Genomic DNA, 20,096 nt, shown 5'->3' with positions numbered 1-20,096 from the left:
AATTGGTTTTTATTTAATGATTTTCTTATAATATGTAATGAAATTGATTTTTTTTTAAAGATGGATGAATTGGGTCTGGTAATGTAAGATGAATTGATAAGCTATAGAATGTGCAAGGATGCAATGCCTTTGGGACCTAAATTTTAATTAACAAATATACAATATTTATATTTTAAAATGGTAAAATATATAGCAAAGGATTTTTTTTTGTTATAAAACGAATATTAAATATTTTCTTAACACTCAAATTGGAAATACAAATATTTTTTATTAATCATACTTTTAAGAATGTTATTTGATATATAATATGATAAATTATTATGGTCGATAAGTTGTTTTATGTTTATGTATTAAACATGGAGAATGCATGATGAAATTATATGATGGCGTTGAATTAAGTGAGTGATGAGAAATAGTTATTAGCATGGAGACAATATTATATTCGTTGAATATAGTATGAATATTGAGATAGGTATTTTTTAATTTATAATTGAATTATACATAAAATGATCACATGATGCAAAGTTAATGCATGACTCTATGTATGTGTGAGGAGCATACATTGGGGGATTTGAACTGTTAGTTGAAAGCGAATTTGGTGAGTAATGTGATATTGCATGATATCATTATTATGAAACATGTAATAGTCTCAAATGTTAACACTCAACACATTTAATTCAGACTTTTTGTGTTTTTGGTGGTAGTCAACGAATATGTTTGATTATCATTGATAAATAACTCATGATTTTATCAATTATTTAATTATTGTTACTTTACCCTATTTCGTTTTTGTTTGTTTTACAACTATGATAATTGTTTAGGGATACATAAATAGGAAGCAATTCATGTTTATCAATTTTCAGTAGCACTTTATGAAATTTTAAGTTTCTCCTTTTAAAAAACACGTATCTATGTATATTATTTAGTAAAATCATATATGTATAGATAATTATATTATGTATCAATACAATATTTATATATATATATATATATATATATTACTTTTATTAAAGAATTTGAAATATTTATGATAAAATATATTGTGTTGTTAAAGAGATTTTAAAGAAATTGAATTACAAGTATTTGTAAGAATAATTTGATAACTTAAAATCGAATCATTTGAAATTTCACCTAAAAAGAAGAAAGAATTTGACATTTTTCATTCTATCGCATATTTTCTTCCTATTTCACCTTTGGCTTTGGCTTTATTTTGTTGGGATATGATTGACTTGACTTTAGATAGGAGATTGCTGACTTGATATCGTTTTTCCATAAATGTTTCTTTTCCATTAAATTTAATTATGGTTGTTTTTCGGTTACAATTGCTAATCTTATTTCTTTGTTGATACAAACTAATGTTACTTAGAGTTGTTTTTTTTTTTCTGAATATGAATAATATTTCTTACTTATGTTAAACATATTTTTTTTAATATTAATATATATTATTTTGATTTAATGTTGTTTTCACCAATAATTATGGGTTGGATTTTGGAGGTGGTTTATGAGTTAATCTTCTAAGACGGTAACTTTTTAGATGTTTGAAAATCACAATAAGAAAAATTACACCGGTTGATAAGATTTTGACGATCAAGTCGTTAAGAACATTAAAAAGATGAGTATAGTGTGTATCACATATAATCATCATTCCCTTTGTTCGGGGTCTCAAGACCCTTTTATAACACTCGTTCACCATTCTTTATGAATTGATAACAACATCATGAATTGTCGACATATTTTCTTTTATTTTAGGGGTGATCATGCACAAAATATTGTTTATGGTTTTGTTCTGCTGAACTTGCGCCAAAAGAGATAATACAATTAACTGATTCAGTTGTATCAAATATTTAAGTTGTTTTCTGTTTTTCGTTACTTTAGTGTGCAACCTTGGTGTACTTATTATCCATCAAACCCGACCCCTTTAAACCCATTGAGCCCGCACTTTTATTTAGGTTGAACTATGTCTATTGGGTCCAAGTTTAGTGGGCCAAAGAGACATAGTCTAAGTAATCGAGTCAAATCCAATCACTACCAAATAATACAAATGTCATTAAGACTTTTTTCAATATTGATTAAGATGTATTTGAGAGTAATTTATCTACTGATGTTAGTATGGATTAGTCTTTAAATTAATATTATGGAGATTATGTTTTAATTGATGTTTACTAAAAAGTTAATTGGAAGCATGAGACTATTTTTGAATGAAAGTAAATGAATTTTTTATATAAAACTTGAACAAGTGGTTTAGAAAATTATGCATAGCTTCACGGAGTGCATGATGAAGAGGAAGAAGAGGAAGCATGGATTTTCCCAAAAACCCTTTGCCCAACATCCACCGCCAAAACTCCAAACATTTCCGAATGAAAAGCATGTTACAGAAAAAAGGTTTCGGGCGAAATGAGTTGTTTGGTGAATTGATTTTTTGACATGGCACTGCCATCACATGGTGTTGGGCCCTTTAAAACTAAAAATTCCCATAATACTAAACTTATAATAATCCATCTTAAATTTGTTTGATGCTGACATTTGAAACGGTTAGCTACAATTATTGGATTTTGTATCTCTGAATTTCCAACTAGTTCTGGACTAGCACACTGAAAACAAAAGTTGTTTTAGTTTCTTATAGAGGAATACTAACTTTACACCGTCTTATCTCAGTTTCAAAAGCACTTATGGAAAAGCTTGAGGAGGAAGATTAATTGAAGATTATGTAAAATGTGATACTAATTGCTAAATGTAACAACCAACAGAGTTGCTTTTGACAAATAAAATATTGTGTTAGCAGTTCTACCAACTATCACACTCATCAATCAAGTTTATATCATTGCAATGCAATGGGATCAGTGTTTTGATGTGGATGTGACGTGGCTTTTTGGTTACTTTGCCAAAACATTTACTCCTTCTTCAAACCAACCAACAACGTTACTTTCCAACTTCATTTCACACGCTGGCCCGTCCAGAGAGAGACACCTCCTGCACCTTAAACAACACTATTCGGATGCTGCTCTTTTTTCTCTTTGCACCCCTACCACATTTTTAGTTTTTATCCACCATCTAGTTGGGCCTCATGGATTGGCCTAACAAAATTAAGACCGTTTCTTCCTGCACCTCCATATGTTTTTGTGCTACCTCCATATTAAATATGAAAATACTTTTTATCCTTCTTCTTATACCAATCCCACACGTAATTTGAAGATATTTTTAGATTTGGAAGTGCTCTCCGGATTTATAAAATCCATAAGCAATTTTAGAAAAAATTATTCTGAATTACATAATCTGGAAGCTAATCTCATATCCAAAAATAACTTTTGAATTATGTAATCCAAAATATATTTTAAAAAATGATATTCTGGATTATATAATCTAGTAGTTCATTTTATATTACATAATTCAAAAGTTAATCTCACACTACAAGAAAATCATGAAATAGAAACCAATTTTTAGAGACCAAAATAATTAGTTGCAATAGTAACTAAATTAGAGACCATTTTAGAAACTAAAAAAAAATTGGTTTCTAAATTAGTTTCTATTATTGTTAAATAGTTTCTAAATTGGTATCTAATTAGCAACCAAGGTTTTAGAGACCAAATTTAGAAACTAAATAATTGGTAGTTAAAACTTTGGTTGTTAATTAGATACTAATTTAGAAACTATTTAACAATAATAGAAACTAATTTAGAAACTATTTTTTTTTAGTTTCTAAAATGTTCTCTAATTTAGTTACTATTACAAATAATTATTTTGTTCTCTAAAAATTGGTTTCTATTTCATGATTTTCTTGTAGTGTCAAATCAGAAAAAAATTTGGATTATGTAATCTGAAAACTGATCACGAATCTAAAAAAATTTAAAATGAAAAAAATTTCCAAATTATCTAATCTAGAATATGAAATACACTTTAACTTTTTTATATAAGGATATTTTTAGAATACAAAAATTTATTATAGGAGTGGCACAAACTAATGAAGGTGTAGGAAGAAGGAGTACAAGATTTAATGAAAGAAGAGAAGTGTATGGAGGTATCCTCATAAAATAATAAAAGCATTGATTCAATCAAAATCTTCACACTTGGTGAGAAAATGTGTGGTAGTGAATAAAGTAGTGATAAAGCGACAAAAAAGATGCATATTAATTTATGTATTAGGAATAGAATAATAATAGGTTGTAACCATCTATATTAAGTAGATATTAAAAATGTGGTATATTGATTAAATTCAGAAGGAGAGAGCATAAGTAGAAACTCTGAAGATAGAGATGCAGTGAATTGAGTTTGCAAATATACGTAATCAATTATAAGACAAACAGTGCAGTCTGATTTAGCACGCAACTACAGTGAGTCAACTCGTTACTGCAGAGTTGGATGAACTTTGGTCTGATCTGGCAAGATAAAATCCGAATGAGGTACTATTTTGAATCTAAAACGTGTGATTAACAATTCAGAACATTGTTAAATTCATTTTAGGTTACTTTAGGCCTAACTCATATGGGTCACGCTCATTCCAAAACCTGCTGACTAGGTCTCAGTTTGTTTTAGATTGCGACCCCTCTTTCACACTTTTTTTCAGTTCAATAACTTGATTGTTCGCTTCATCACTATTAATTAATTAGTATAAATATTAAGATGTGCATTTGTTTTTAAATTATTCTCGCATAACTTATTTTTAAGATGATGTTTGTCCTCATTAACCTCACTTATGTAAAGGTAAATTTATCTAAATTTTAATCGATATTATATTTTAACTACATTTTTATCGTAAAATGTGTATATTTTGAAAGATATTTGATAATACAATTAAGTAAAATTAGGTTTAACTTTAATTCATCTTATTTTCATTTATATTTGTTAAATTAATCTTATTATAAATGGTATATTCAAATATAAAAGTTTGAAGTTGATGACATGATTATTTTAGCATACATACAACCATGAAGGAGTATCACTTATAGGATGATCTTTAGTAATCTGTTTTGAGAAGATTAACCTTCAGAATTAACATATAGGAGAACGACTTACAAGTTCCCTATCATTCGAAGAGTGATATTTAGTAATTGATTTTGAGGAGATCAATCTAACCTCACAAACCCTTATCACTCGAAGGATTATTTTTAGTCATTGATTTTGAGAATATTGGTCTTTAGGAGATCGGAGTATAGTATAGCGACCTCACGAGTCCTTATCGTCCAAAAACATAATATATAGTAATTTGTTTTGAGAAAATTGGTCTCTCAATTCCCTTGAGTGTATTTTTAGGAATATGATCAATATCCTAGATGCGAAAATCATAGGAACCAACTAACTAATTCGTGATTTTTTAAAACTATTTTATAATATGGTAAGTCTTTTCTCCTATAAAAAAGAGAACTTAATAAGAAATACGGATTGAATTTTATTTGGACCACTTAAGTAGAGAAATAAACTCTTTAAACATAATTATAACTTATAACAACCTTTAAACCATAGTAAATTGACGTCTATCTTAAGACAAAAGATAAAAGTGATCCTAACCCTACAACTTTCACAAAAACATCCTTAAAAAAAGTCAACTTGAGATTTTTTAGGGTTAAGATATTTTCTAATATCCATTTTAGTATATATTTCATTATTTTTAATGTCTTTGGTACACTTTAATTTTATCATAGTCAATTGATAAAAGGATAGTTTATAGTGAGAATTAATAATGCTCATGAAACTAATAAAAGGGTATTTATATTTTTTTAATATGTTTCATTTATTTGTCTATCTAAAGACTAAAAGAATAATTTCATGTGTTTATTTTATATCTAGTCCCCTTTCTATGGTTTTCATTAAATATTATCCTTTAAACATGTTTATTAAATTAGTTTTATATACACAAATGATATTTCAATTTCTAAGTCATAAATCTTTAATTTCTAACATTTTAATTAGTTTACACACGATATAAGCTAAGTTTTGGAAATGCAGTGAAGTTTACAAATAGTTTTTTTCTCTCTCTCATCCTAGAACTTTACTATTGGAACACCCTCTCCATTGATCAACGCTTAAAACAACACCTCAGCTCTTAAAATTCTTTAGCTAATTAAACTACTTTTCATAAGGTTTGACAATCCAACTCTTATCGTTTGAATATAATTAAATTGTAATTGATTTTATTTTTAAATAAGAGAGAATTGAAAGTATAAATAGAGAGCATTCTACTAAAAAAAAATCAAATAAAAACTAATTTTTAGACACAAAATAATTAGTTACAATAGTAACTAAAATAAAAATATTTTAAAAATTAAAAAAAAAAATAATTTTTAAATTAATTTATATTATTATTAAATAATTTTTAATTTTATATCTAATTAGCTATCAAGATTTTAACTACCAATTATTTAATTTTTAAATTTAGTAACAAATTTTTTTGTTATTAATTAGATACCAATTTAAAAATTATTTAACAATAATAAAATTAATTTAAAAATTAAAAATTTATTTAGTTTTTAAAATAATCTATAATTTAGTCTAAACCCTAAACCCAGCAACTAATTATTTTTTGTTTTTAAAATTAGTTTATATTTTATGATTTTTTTTTTTAGTATTCGGAAAGAAAAATCTTAATTATAGAATTTTTTTTTTTCTTGTAAAAACTTTGTGATGCTTGAGGATTTATTTTTTTATTTTTTGAAGTTTCTAAAAGTGTTTCTTTTATAAGCTTTTCATTATAATAAATTGTTGACTTTTAATCCCTTATTGTGATTGTTCAAAAGGATATATTTGTGTTAAAAAAGGGGCTCCAAATACTTATTCACTAATATCTATTAGATATTAAAAAACTAAATGATTCATGTAGAAAGAAACCAAAATCCAAAATTTTATTTATTATGAAAAATTTGCAAAAGAAACACTTCAAAAACTTCAAAGAAAAATTACACTTTGAGCTTTAAAAAGATTTTACAAGATGATAAGAGGGAGAAGAATACATGGAAGGTTTCTATCACCTACATGGAAGCAGTAAGGATTAAGAACATTTCATTGTGTTTATGTAACCAAAAGAAACCAATGTGTTGCTATGTTTGTGATTTCTCATTCTTTACCTTTCTGCCTGTGTCTTCTCAGGGCCATAAAAGGGTCGAATTGTTATCATAACAATCATGGAAAGATCCCTGCAAACATGCCAAGCAAAGGGTATATGACAACATCTGAAATAGCAGAAGTGAATTCCCAGACTTTGATCAGATACGGCCTATCATAGTACGTAATCTTTACAAAATTAACAATGTTACATGAGAAATTAAGAAAGCATTTTGGCTTTGTTGCATTGCAGGACATCATAAAATCTCCTTCTGCAGAGCACAAGACCATGAGAAAAGCCACAACGTTCTATTTACTCTCTGGATGCATGGGTTATGCAGCCTTCGGAGACAATGAACCTGTTAACTGGTTTTGGTTTTGGGTTCTATGACCCTTATTGGCTTCTGGACATTGACAACCTTGCAATTGTTGTGCACCTTATATCATTTTATCTGTCGTGAATTCTAGATACTTCAGAAAACATAGACTAGTAAAATAAAGAATAAGAGAAGATTGAACAGAGCTCTTTTGCTAGTAGAAATACTTTCAGATGATTGTAAATAAAACTGAATTGAACTATAACAGTTACATGTGCCATAGTAGGACTTGATGATTAGTGCGTTGTCTCAAGGAATTGTGACGTGTATCTTATTTCAAGGACTTAGATACAACATGCTTCTAAACACTTTTGAACATTATCATGGTCCAGGTTGCCACCATCATTGGTTTGTGTTGCTTTAATTTTGATTTTAGTTTGTCAACTCCAGATACTGGTAACTGCATAACTATTTCTGAACTGTATATATTATTCCAGTTTTTTTTTAATCTTTTTTCTACATCCTTCTCATATCATCCCTTGATATTAATATGAAGAATAATGTTTTTGACAACTCTTTTTAATAAATAATTAAAGAAGTGATGTTCAACTAGTATGCAATTTATAGGCAATAAGGGGAAAAATAAATGGATTCAGTATCGAAAAGTTGGTGAGTAACCAGTTGAACTTCAATAAAAAAACAGAACCCTGTATGAAAAAAGAGAGTAACAAACACAGTTCCTTTTCGCGAACATCTACATTAACCATAAGTACTAACCCCTACCAAGATTTGATTAAAAAAATACATGGACAAAAACAGAGGAATTAGTATATATATAAAGGGTGTCCTAATTATTTTGCTGCCATAACTCATTTCTTAGCCTTCAGTGTGGCTGAATTTGCTTCAGCAGCAGCTTTAGCTAGTGTTGTTGGCTTGATCACACTCTTGGGGTTGAGTGCCTTCCTAAGTTTGAACACTGCCCAAGCTGTCCCAATTGCATGCCCTGCAGCGTCGAGGCCTTCATTAGTAACCTGGGCTGCTTGCTCTCCATACCTAGTAAAACCAAAAATGGAAAGAAAAGCCATGTCAATCGTAAAGAAGGCTCAAGATTCTTCCTGCATTAAAGCCAAACAATAAACAAACCATTGGTTGGATGAAAAGGGTAAGATTTCTTGAAGAAATGAACTTACTTGTGTGAAACGAGTCCAGTGGTCAAAGTCGATGAAGTGGACATAACATTCCTCCCAGCTACTTCTACAGCATCCACCACCTTGTCTGCATCAACACATAATCAAAATTAATGCTTTCTTCCATGAACACATAATCAAAAGACTATACTGAACCCCAAAAAACAGCTACAAGAAAATAATAACTTACTGAATCCATCCATGGTTGCAAGGACGATTTCTCCTGGAAGAAGACTAAAGAACTTCTTTCCAGGTTTGGAGTTTACTACAGAACTTGTGAAGAATCCAGACACTTTGACAACCCCAGAGAGAACACCAGTGGCTACTTTCTCTGACATCTTGGTCAACTTCTTAACCCTTATCATATTCTCCATGGCCTGAGGACTAATCTGGGAGTGGGAACCAGGCTCCAATCTCTTCTTCAAGAAATCATTCCCCCACTTCAACCTCTCCACAGTAACATCCCCAGCCCACAAAATCCCCCAAACAACATGCCCCGACCCCGCCGCAATCCACCTCGCAAAACGCCCACTGTAATCCTCCACGTTCGGCGCCAACGTTGTCCAATAAGCACCAGAACGCTCCTCCACCACTTCCCTCTTCTCCTCTGATTTTAATTCTTCAGGTGATGTCTCTGCTGACACTGAGCCATCCAACACCTCCCATCCACTCACACCCTTCACTTTCTCCTTCGACAGAAAGCTATACTTCTCCAGAACCTCGTCCAGCTCCTTCAGCACCCTCCCCTGCCCCTTCGCCGCCACCGTCAACCCATAATTCAACACCTCAAATCCATTCTCCGCCTGCTTCTGTGGCACTTGCAGCGTGAAGAAGTAGTGCGACTCGTCCAGCTTCACCGCCGCCACGTCCTTGGCCAACGGCCACTGAACCTTATCGCCGACGCGAGCGAGAACCGCCACCACTTTGTCCCCTTCTCCGAGACTCGATATGGTGAGGTCCCCTGAAGCAAGATGCACGCTTGAATCCTTTTCTATGAGATGAAGAATCGCACCCGGAACCGTGACGAGAACGTTTTCCATGGCTTGTGTCGCTTTTGGCTCTTCCCTAACGAGATTCTCTGTTTCCAGTGAAGGATAAATGGAAGAAGAAGATGATGATGATGATGATGAATGATGGGAAAAGGGAGAATCGGCGTCTGGATTTGTTGAATCGACTTGTGGGTAGAATGAATTTTGTTGAAACATGACTTGGAAGTGAAGAACGAAGGAAGACGAATATGAATATCTATATATATACCTACCGTTACTTCGTTGGATAGATCAAAGACGAAGTCGAACGTTAAATAACATAACATATATAATATTAAAATTTATAGGCAAAACAAAACCGACATGCCGCGGAAAAGGAAACACGTGGCGGTGGGGAATACGTGTAACAACCGCGGTGACGAACGATTATAGTTACTTTCTGTTTAAGAAATCAAGGAATGAACTCAGAACAATCCAGACTCAAAACGGGTCAGTCCCTTTCACTGGGCCCATGGCCTTCCATAGCCCAATTGGCCCAATCCAATCATATCAAATTACGTTAGACAAAAACAAAAGCCATTTATATATACTATAGTTGCATTTACGGTGTTTTTATTTTCAAATATTTCTCGTGAGAATTTACTTATCCAAAAAAAAATTATCTGAAAAATGTTTGGATCATTAGATAAACGATTAAGTTTTTGGTTTATATAATGGGAATTTCTCACTTATCTAAAATTATTTTCTATTTTATTCTTACTTAATATTTTATTTTATTAAATTATTTTGGTTATTTGAACATCTTATAATTTCAGAAGTTAAAAATTTTATTTCATTTGTTATCATTTAACTGAAAGAGAGTGGAGAGATTGATTAGTTACTTTTCTCTTTTAAAAATCTTTTTCTCTATTAAATAAAAAATTAAAGATATTTGTTAATATTTGTTGTTAGATGTGAACTGCTTAGTAGGAGAGTAGAGAGAGATATTGGTAGTTACTTTTCTGTTTTAAACCCGATCTTCTTCTCTATTAAATGAAAAATTAAAGATAGTTGTTGTGTCTATTTCATTTTCAATGAGTCAAATCAAACTTTGAATTGAAATGTGCATTGAACATTACTTTAACTCCCTCCCTCAAAAAAATATATTTCATTATTGTTACCCTTACTCTTTTGTTTGAATTTTGAAAGAATTATTTTTGTTATTTTTGTTATTTTCAATTTGATTTTTTGGTTTTCTATCATTATCATTTCTCTATCTTTACTCTTCCTCTATATTTTTTTATTTTTTTTTAGGTTTGATTTTCGAAATCATCTTAACTTTTCATAAATTTATGACTTTAGAGACCACCTTCAAAATAGGTTTGAAGGTCTGGTCACCAAAGAACATTATGTAGAGAAGGTATTTCATGTGTACTTAACTCTATTTTTTACATGCTATACCAATATTTTGTTTGTTCTTGGTTTAATTCCAATAATTGATAAAATATTAAAAAAATATGAAACTCAAATTCTATTTAATTATTTTTTCGGTTGAGTTTGTAGTTTTAAATAAATTTTAACTATTATCAAATATATACATTTTTACCTATCGGTAAATTTACCATATATTACTACTATAATAACTATATTTTGATAAAATTTACGTATTTTTTTTTATTAAAATGAACTATAAATTTATACTCATAATATAAGTGTGTGAATAATAATGCTGATAAAAAAAAGTGTGTGAATAATAATATCGTTTATTTAATTTTAATATTAAACATGATTATATATAAATGATAAAAATAAAAAAAATACGGTTCTCGCTAGTTTAAATAATGTATCTATAATAATAATATTTAATGTGATTTTAAGTGAATGCTTATATATTTAATCTCCTATTAATTTAGGGAATGGATTTTAAATCTAAAATTAATTTTGGGTTAAAAAATTACATTTAATTAAAAAAATTATTTAAAACACCTAAACATGAATCTCTATGCGCCTATATTAATTTTATAAAAAATAAACTTTTTATAAAATCAAATTGGTAAGTACCTACCCAAATTTCAATGTGCAAGTTAAAAGCGTGCATGCCCTAGACGGTGAACAGAATAATCTAGAGGAAACTAAAACTTAATCTACAAAAAGAACAAATTAACAAAAAAAATACCAAATAACTAAATAAACAAAAAAAAAATGATACCAAACAACTAATAGAACAAATTAACAGAAGAAAAAAAGAACAAATAACTAGAAAAACACATTACCAAAATCATCTTTACTGGGATAATTGGCATGGCTCGTTCAATAGAGAGACTTTGCTGGTATCGCATTTGTTAGAAATGCATTCAAAAGCAACAGCACTTTAAGATGCAAAATTGGGACTTAATTCATTTGAATTATTAATCTCATTAGTAATCTATTACTTTCTTGCTTACAATCAAGATTATTGTTAATTCTGGACTAATAAAGTATTTCTCTCAAATAATAATAAGTTTACATATATTGTCTATAAGAATTAAAAAATAATCTTAGAATATGAGTGGTATATTTGAATTATTAATCTCCTTGTGGTAGTTTATCATTGTAAAATGTAAAACCAATTGCGCATGGAAATAGAAGTTTTCATAACAGAGCAAAGGCCATGTAGGTGGTGTGCGAACAGCAATGGAGTAGCATCCACCATTTACATGTAGATCTTGTGTCCAAGAATTTTGCTTAGAGTTTGTGAATTTTCTTTACAGGTGAATTTGAGGAGCAACTAAGTGAATTTTATGGTATAGTTGTTGAATTCTTTAAAATGTGATGTTTGATATTAAATGATGTAATGGAGTGAAAGTGTGATCAAGACATAATATTTTCAGGAAATGAAATATCATGTTGATATTATTATTATGGTGTATTGATTTGTGAGTGTCCTGTGACTCAGGCGATTTTGACTCAATTAGTATAATGAAATCATATAGATAAGGTTATTTAGTTTGTGAGAGTCGAAGGGAGTTCATTTGACTGAGTTTGAGATTTAAAAGAACTTATTTGAGATGATGAGACATTAAAATGATTATGCGCATGGATGTGTGGATTCACAGTGAACAATATGATATGTGTTGGTCTCTGAATGCTAATTTCAATACATGAGTCTTCTGAAAGTAGAGTCAAGTGTCTGAGTATGTGCATTAGTAAAAATCTGACAAGAGTAATGTGAATGATAAACGTGACAGACACTTGATGAAATTGTAAAAATGTGTGAATGTTGATGGTCTATGTTGATATTTAAAGTTTTTTATTTGAAGTTTTAAAAATAACTAGCTTACCCTGTGTTTTTGTTTTCTGTTTGTTTTATTTAATATGTGATTATCATGTTAATTTACACGGAAGCAGCAGATGAGGTTGCACGTAACAAAGCTCATCAGTGAGCAGCCAGAGGATGAAATACTTTAAATTGAAAGTTTTGTTTTTTTAAACTTTTGTGTATATATTAAAATTTCTAAGAGGAGAGATATATTATAAGATACAATATGAGAAAGTAATATATATTTATATATTAATTAGATATTGCATGCATAATATATTATCAGATATAGATAAAAATAGAGATGTTACATTGTTATATATAATATTTTTTATTTATAATAATTATTTAAAACAACTACTATAAATTTGTTGTTTTGATTCTAAGTTTTTTTTATGTAAAGAACATGTAGTTAAAAATACAACTCAAATAGTCTACCTAAAAACATTGAGTGTTGTGATATAAGGTGTTTTGTATCTAGGAATTAAACAAGAGTTTGCAATTTGTTAGAATTAATCATATTTAACGATATGCATAGTTCCAACTAAACATTCTTTCATAGCAGGGAGTTAGGATGGCAAAACAAGGCACAGGCAATTTGCATTGGACCTCTCAGTCCATTTTTTTTTCTTTTTTTTTTCATTTTTAAAAAAAAATTTCATATTTTTAAAATTGAAATTAGACAATGATCAATATTTTGATATAAAATTTTATTTACATTAATTATTTGATAAAAATTTTAATTTATTAAAATATTGTTGATATTTTTTATTTTATTAAATATTAATTTTTTTATTAAAATTTAATTCAATTTTATTATTTTTTTACATTTTTATTGTCCAACAAATAAAATTAATGACTATAAATAAATAGATTAAAAAGAGGTGACGATCTATCCGTCAATATCCATCAATATTGAACATGTTAATAATTTTGACACACCAATCTCTTTCATCCTACTTTTAACTGTCGATGAAAGTTAGGTCAAAACAAACCAAGTGACTATTTTATCACTAATAGATAATAACTTAAAAGTTATCAATCTCAAGTATAGTTATAAAAAGAATTTTAAGTTATTAGTTGATGATTAATTTGGAGAATATAAATTAACTTTTTGTAGTTTATTTTAAAAAAGGCTATAAAAAATATTTTTAACTTATACGGAAAAATAAGTTACGTTACGTTATGTTAAACAAAATCCTAGAATAATTTCTAATTGATTTATATTATACTAAACATGAATGAAAAACAAACATATATGAATATTTACAACAAATACGGCAACATTTCTAAATTAGTGTCCGATAACTGTTAGCAACAGCTTATAAATGTATTTTTATTGGTAATTGTTCAGAAAACGCGTAATTGTTCAGAAAACGTGTAATTATGTTGCAAGAAAACTGGTGGAACTACACATGTTTCATCCTCCTCTGAAAGTTTAACTCATGATTTTTGAAGTTCAATAAATTTGAATTAACAGTGAACAGTTTCTATAAAAAAAAACATTTATTTCAGCGTTTTTTTTCTCATCAAATTAAAGTTAAAGATGTTATTGCGTTTTTTCTTTCAGATGAATAACTTCAATCAAGGGCATTAAATGCGACTTTGACTACAGGCACATGTAACTTGGTTTTTTTTGTCTTTCCCAACACTTTGCTTTACAGTTTTCTTCTTCTTTTTATCTTATGGCATCAAATTTTGTGCTTATTTTTATCAATTTGATGCCATTTTATGTATTTTCCAAACACATTTTATGTATTTCCAAACGAACTATGCAATATAATAAAGTTATGAATGTCCTTAAAATAATAGTATTTGGTGAGGCTATTCATATTCCTATATATCTGTTCACTTTCCTTTATATAACATATATGAAACTAATTAAATAATAAAGAGTTCAATTGTCATATTTTAAATAATAAAGATTTGCACATTATCTTTTAAGTGAAAATCATTCTACATGTTTTTTTAACATGATTATTATAAAACCTATCGATCTTATTCAAAATGACAAATTATCTTGCATTTACATTGTTAATATAATTTAATTGAGAGTGTTCCTGGATAACTTTTACATTTTAAGTGTAATTTTTCACTATTAATGTTTAGGTTGGAGATGTTTTTAAATTTTTTTAATTAAATTCGAGCAAGAGTAATTTAAAATTTTAATAGTAATTAAATTTCAACGAGGAAAACCAGGTTCCACTCATAATTAATGTTTTGTTTAATGCAGTCTAACATTCGAATACCACAAACTTCAAAGGTTTCAATAATAATAACTAATGCACAGAAAAAAAATATAATTCATCCTATAATTTTATAAATGATAAAACATAGACTCCAAAAAGTCTAAAAATACAAACTAAAGTTAAATTAAATATTAAAAAAAAGGTACAACAAGGATTACAACTTCAACCTTTGGCTCTAACCAAACACGTCCTAAATTAACAATTAAAAAAAAAAGAAATAGAAAGTATTTGGATTGACTATACTGTTATAGTCGTGGCAATTTACAGAGCTGCCACTCACTCTCATCTGTAGTCACGCGCCGCATAGATCAAAACCACATGATCAAAGCTTTATAACGGTTCCATTTGAGTAACGACAATGGGGCTTCGAACCACGTGCTTCCCATCCGTCCACGTCAGCGACCCGAAAACCGCTCCGGATTGACCCATTTTCATATTCCGGGTATCTCCCACTACCGTCACCACATAGCTCTGCTTCTTCACTGCCTCCGAAAACACCAGCCGCGACGGCTTCACCGTCACGGTCACACCCCTCGCCGGAGCCTCCACGCTCACGCGGTAAACGGAGTTCGCGGACCCCACGTTGGTCACTGTCCGAATGAACGTCATGGACGCCACTCCTTTGGACGAAACCGGAAACATGGCAACAAAGGAAGGGTAATTAAAATTCGTCGGTGATGGCTTTCTCGCCGGACAACTCGCGGGTGCGCGAGTAATCACCTGAATAACCCTGGGTCCGTAACCAATACTGCAAAGGAAATTAACATAATCATTGTTGGTGAGGTCATAGACCAAACCAGGATCCATGGCTCTTCCAAGGTTAAGATGACCAGCGCCAAAATCATAAGGCGTGGAACTGTTTCCGGTGGCTTCGTCGGTCATGACCTGGTTACGGTTATCGAGGACGGTGGCGGTGGTCATCATGGCGGACCTAATGACGGCGGGGCTCCAGTCAGGGTGCGCGGATTTGAGCAAAGCTGCTGCGCCACTCACGTGAGGGCAAGCCATGGAAGTGCCAGACAAGATGTTGAACTCCGTTCTCCTCGTATCGGAATCCAAACCGGTCGGGCCGACGGCATCGGTCCAAGCCGCGATGATGTTTACACCGGGAGCAATCAAATCCGGTTTTAGTATCTGGGGGTTCAAACCGTTGGGTCCTCTGGCCGAGAAAGAAGCAATGACAGGAGCCGGTTTGATTCCGAGAATGGTGCCTTTGAAATCAATCGTGGCCGTTGGGTTTGCTGAAGTTGAGATGTATTTCTTGATTGCATCTCCTTCACTGGAGCCAATAGCACACGCAGGAAGAAGATGGGCATCTCCCACCAGACCTTCACCATTGGAGATTCCGTTCGCCAGAATCATTCCCACGCCGCCGGCTTTCTTCACCACCAACCCTTTGGCAACCCTCGGGCTACTTCCTCTGTCACATACCACTATCTTACCCTTCACCAGGTTCGAATCCAAGGAATTCTCCATGCAGAGGGAATCCCCAAGAACCCCTGATTTCCCAGGGTAAACTAGTTGATACATTTTCCCACTCAACGCCGCTCCGGAGTAGAGCGACACGCCAGAGAGCTTCCTCCCGTCGCCAAGAATCACCTGAGCTGGAAAGTCACGATCAATGGTGCCTGCTCCCACTGTCGTCAACCATGGAGCGAGGTTGGTCACTGACATTCCGCTTGGCCCGTCGTTGCCGGCGGAAGAAGACACGAACACTCCTCTAGCAACCGCACCGTAGGATCCAATTGCGATAGGATCAAGGTAATACGGGGAGGCGATACCATCGCCACCGCCTATGGATATCGAAATGACATCAACGCCGTCAACGACAGCAGCGTCAAATGCAGCGAGGATGTCGGAGTCGAAGCAGCCAGCGTTTTTCCAGCAAACTTTGTAGACCGCCAATCGCGCTTTCGGAGCCACACCCTTTGCGATTCCCGAAGCGTACCCTGACATGTTAGCCTGGAAGGCGTAGCGGCCCGCAGCGGTGGAAGCGGTGTGCGTGCCATGGCCATCCGCGTCGCGAGGGGAACGGAATTCGACGGTTTCGTTGATCGGATTGAGAGGACCGGAAGCCGCGCCTGCTTCGTGACCCTTGGAGAAGAATCTAGCACCGATGAGCTTGCGGTTGCAGTTTTTGGAAGAGAATCTGACGCCGGTTTCGCACGCGCCTTTCCAACGACGGGGAATGGGGCCGAGGTTCAAATCCGAAAAACTGCGGTGCTCCGGCCAGACGCCGGTATCAAAAACTCCAACGATGACATCGGAGCCATAGTCAGATTCGGACCAGAGGCCTCGCTGATTTCGGAGGCCGAGGAACTGCGGGGAGCGTGTGGTGTGGAGCTGGCGGCGACGGTCTTCGAAGACAGCAAGGACGGAGGGATGCTGGCTTATGGAAGCTACCTGTTGGGGCGTGAGAAGGGCGGAGAAGCCATGAAAAACGGTGTTATAGACATGGAGGATGTGGGTTTGTTGGGCAAATTCGGAGGTGTACCAGTGATAGTGGGTGGGGAACACTGAAGGCTTGGATTGGGAATCCACACGAAAGATGAAGGTTTTGGAAGCTTCATCGGAGATAACAGAGTGAAACAATACGAAGAAGAAAACAATGGAGAAAGCGAATTGGGGAAGATTGAGTTTCAACACTTGCTTAGCCATTTCACACAGTGGCTAGTGAGTGACTGATAAGCAACTCTCCAGTGAGAGCGCAGTGTTATAACACTCCACTGTGGGGACACTCAACAGTTTTTTTTTTATTATTAAAAATCCATTTTTTATTAAAAATAAAACCAAAAAAAGGATGAAAGTTTTAAATAATATATAATCCTTTCCAACGTCTTAATTAAATAATAATAATAATTAATCTCTGATTCTGCATAACATAACATCTTTGTTTGTAGCAAGTAAGATAGAATGTGTCAGCTCCAGTATCCCAACAAATATTTTGGACCGCATGATGTTCTTTAAAAAACAGATGCATTTTCAAACTAAACACAACAAAATTTAATTACTCCTTTAATTGAAAAAAACCAAACAACATCTACCCTTCTATTTTCAATTTTGGATTTAAGTGCTGGCATGAAAAGGACTTCACTTTAATATAATTCTAATTCTAATTATAATATATAACAACAAAAACTCAAATAGATGGTAAAATGTAATTAGGATGAATTGAAAATTACAAATGACATCAATAATAAAGTTCTTATCTGCCTTTGACACTAATTACATAAAAACACATTAGTCCATATTGATGAATCTGTCATATAAATATTCTTTATATTATTACTGTGTAAACAACAAAAGTGTCAAAAAGAAATTAGCTGAATTATTATATAATTGAATTGAACTTTTAAAAATATTTTAGATAAAAATAAATTAAATCACACTACATTACAATTTAAATTAATTGCACTTTAGTAAACTACTCTAAATTTCTTTTGTTTATATTGTTATCACAAAAACAATAATCATTATGGTTAATGAAATATATAAACTGAAATAAATATCATAACATTGAATTAAATGAACTAACTATAGTGTATGCTATCTTTTAAGTGAGTAAAATCAAATTGAAATAAACCAAACTTGTAAATAATTTAAATCCTTTGAGTTATTATTTATTACCCTATTATTTTTAAGTATATTTTAATATATAAATACAATAATTAATTCAATTATTTGTGTAATGTACTAGTATAATTAAATTCATTTAATTTTGGATTGATTTAGTTAGTGAAATCTATATCAAACCTACTATTAGACGCTCATAATTAAAAGACAATTTCAAATAGATTTTTATTAATATGAGAAAAAGGAAAATAATTTTATCTTTTTATTAATATTTTTTTTTATGGATATAGATACACTATTCCAGAAAATAAATACAGTGTTGCGATTAAAACATAAAGTGAATAAGTAATCTCATCAATGACCTTGACTCACCCCACTCCTTCTCCTTTTTTTCTTTGTTGGTTGTTGAAAAACATTTTGGACAATGACATATATATTCAAATTTAACTTATTTCCACATAGTTTCTAACATCAACATTATTGTACTAACGTTCGTATAGATATAATTAATTAATACATTATTATTTTTGTTTTGGACTTTTAATTTTTTTTTGTTTGCTTCTTATAAAATTGATTTGTTTAATATTGATTTTCAAAACAATTTTTTTAAAAATTTATGTGATGGTATGATTTTTAGAGATAGAAAACCAAATTTAATGTTACTTAAATAATTAAAACTAAATATCAATTAAAATGAGAAAAGATATTAAAATAAAAACTATTTATTATCTTAAACTCAATTAATAAAATAAAGTATTTTTGAGGAGTGGTGTAGATATCATATAAATGTCATGAGTTATCTTCTTACAGCATTTAAGAGAGTTCATGCACTTATTTCCAAGCATGCATGACAATTGGGAGCTTCACCAACTAATATTTTATCCATTCATAAAAGTGTAAGGTTTGTCATGAAATTTTAGACACTTATCCTATGTACTATTGTGTTTCAAAGTAAAGTATTACCAATAATAACTATTCTACATTTATGCATTAAAATTTAGGAAAATAATATTTTAACACTTCTTAAAAAAAATTACTTTCACTTTACCATCCATTTTAATAATATGTTGAGTTATTAAAATAATGTTTTCATTCAATCGGTTATCAACATATCATCATTTTAAACTAATATATATATATATATATATAATATTTTACTATTTTCTTTAATTCAGATGAATAACACTCAATCAGTTTAGGGATAAAAAATATTTGGATTACGATGGTTAATGAGATTTGAAGTGATATGAATAAAATTGTTTTTAAAGGCTTTTCTCAATTAAAGATTTATTATTGGATCACTTCTAAATTTTCTTCTCTTTCTAAATTCCCTTTTGTTTGTGTTTATTTTTTTATTAGTGTCTTAATTCGTTGATCTGTCTTTATTCCCTTTAGTTTGTTGTAAGTAGAAAATGTTGTAAGAATTGTATTTAGAATAGATGTGTCGAAAGTTTTATGTTGTTAAGCTATTT

The 20,096-nt window shown here is 31.1% G+C and overlaps 2 protein-coding genes across 2 annotated transcripts; both read right to left on the bottom strand.

Moving 5' to 3' along the window:
• Positions 1 to 8,007: 8,007 nt before the first annotated feature.
• On the bottom strand, positions 8,008 to 9,947 carry LOC137823360 (protein EARLY-RESPONSIVE TO DEHYDRATION 7, chloroplastic). Its single transcript, XM_068628467.2, has 3 exons — positions 8,727 to 9,947; positions 8,540 to 8,624; positions 8,008 to 8,402 (listed from the first exon to the last, which is right to left on the bottom strand). Exons 1-3 carry the CDS (start codon positions 9,739 to 9,741, stop codon positions 8,219 to 8,221), a joined length of 1,284 nt encoding a protein of 427 aa, XP_068484568.1. The 5' UTR covers positions 9,742 to 9,947; the 3' UTR covers positions 8,008 to 8,218.
• A 5,146-nt stretch (positions 9,948 to 15,093) lies between these two features.
• LOC137824899 (subtilisin-like protease SBT1.6) lies at positions 15,094 to 17,774 on the bottom strand. Its single transcript, XM_068630579.2, has one exon. The coding sequence runs from the start codon at positions 17,707 to 17,709 to the stop codon at positions 15,382 to 15,384; it is 2,328 nt and encodes a 775-aa protein (XP_068486680.1). The 5' UTR covers positions 17,710 to 17,774; the 3' UTR covers positions 15,094 to 15,381.
• Between the last annotated feature and the right edge of the window lie 2,322 nt (positions 17,775 to 20,096).

Source organism: Phaseolus vulgaris, chromosome 11 (assembly GCF_051622355.1).
Source record: "Phaseolus vulgaris cultivar YP4 chromosome 11, ASM5162235v1, whole genome shotgun sequence".
NCBI classification, from domain to species: domain Eukaryota; kingdom Viridiplantae; phylum Streptophyta; class Magnoliopsida; order Fabales; family Fabaceae; genus Phaseolus; species Phaseolus vulgaris.
The sequence above is the reverse complement of the archived record's forward strand: the minus strand, read 5'-3'. Positions and strand labels throughout refer to the sequence as shown.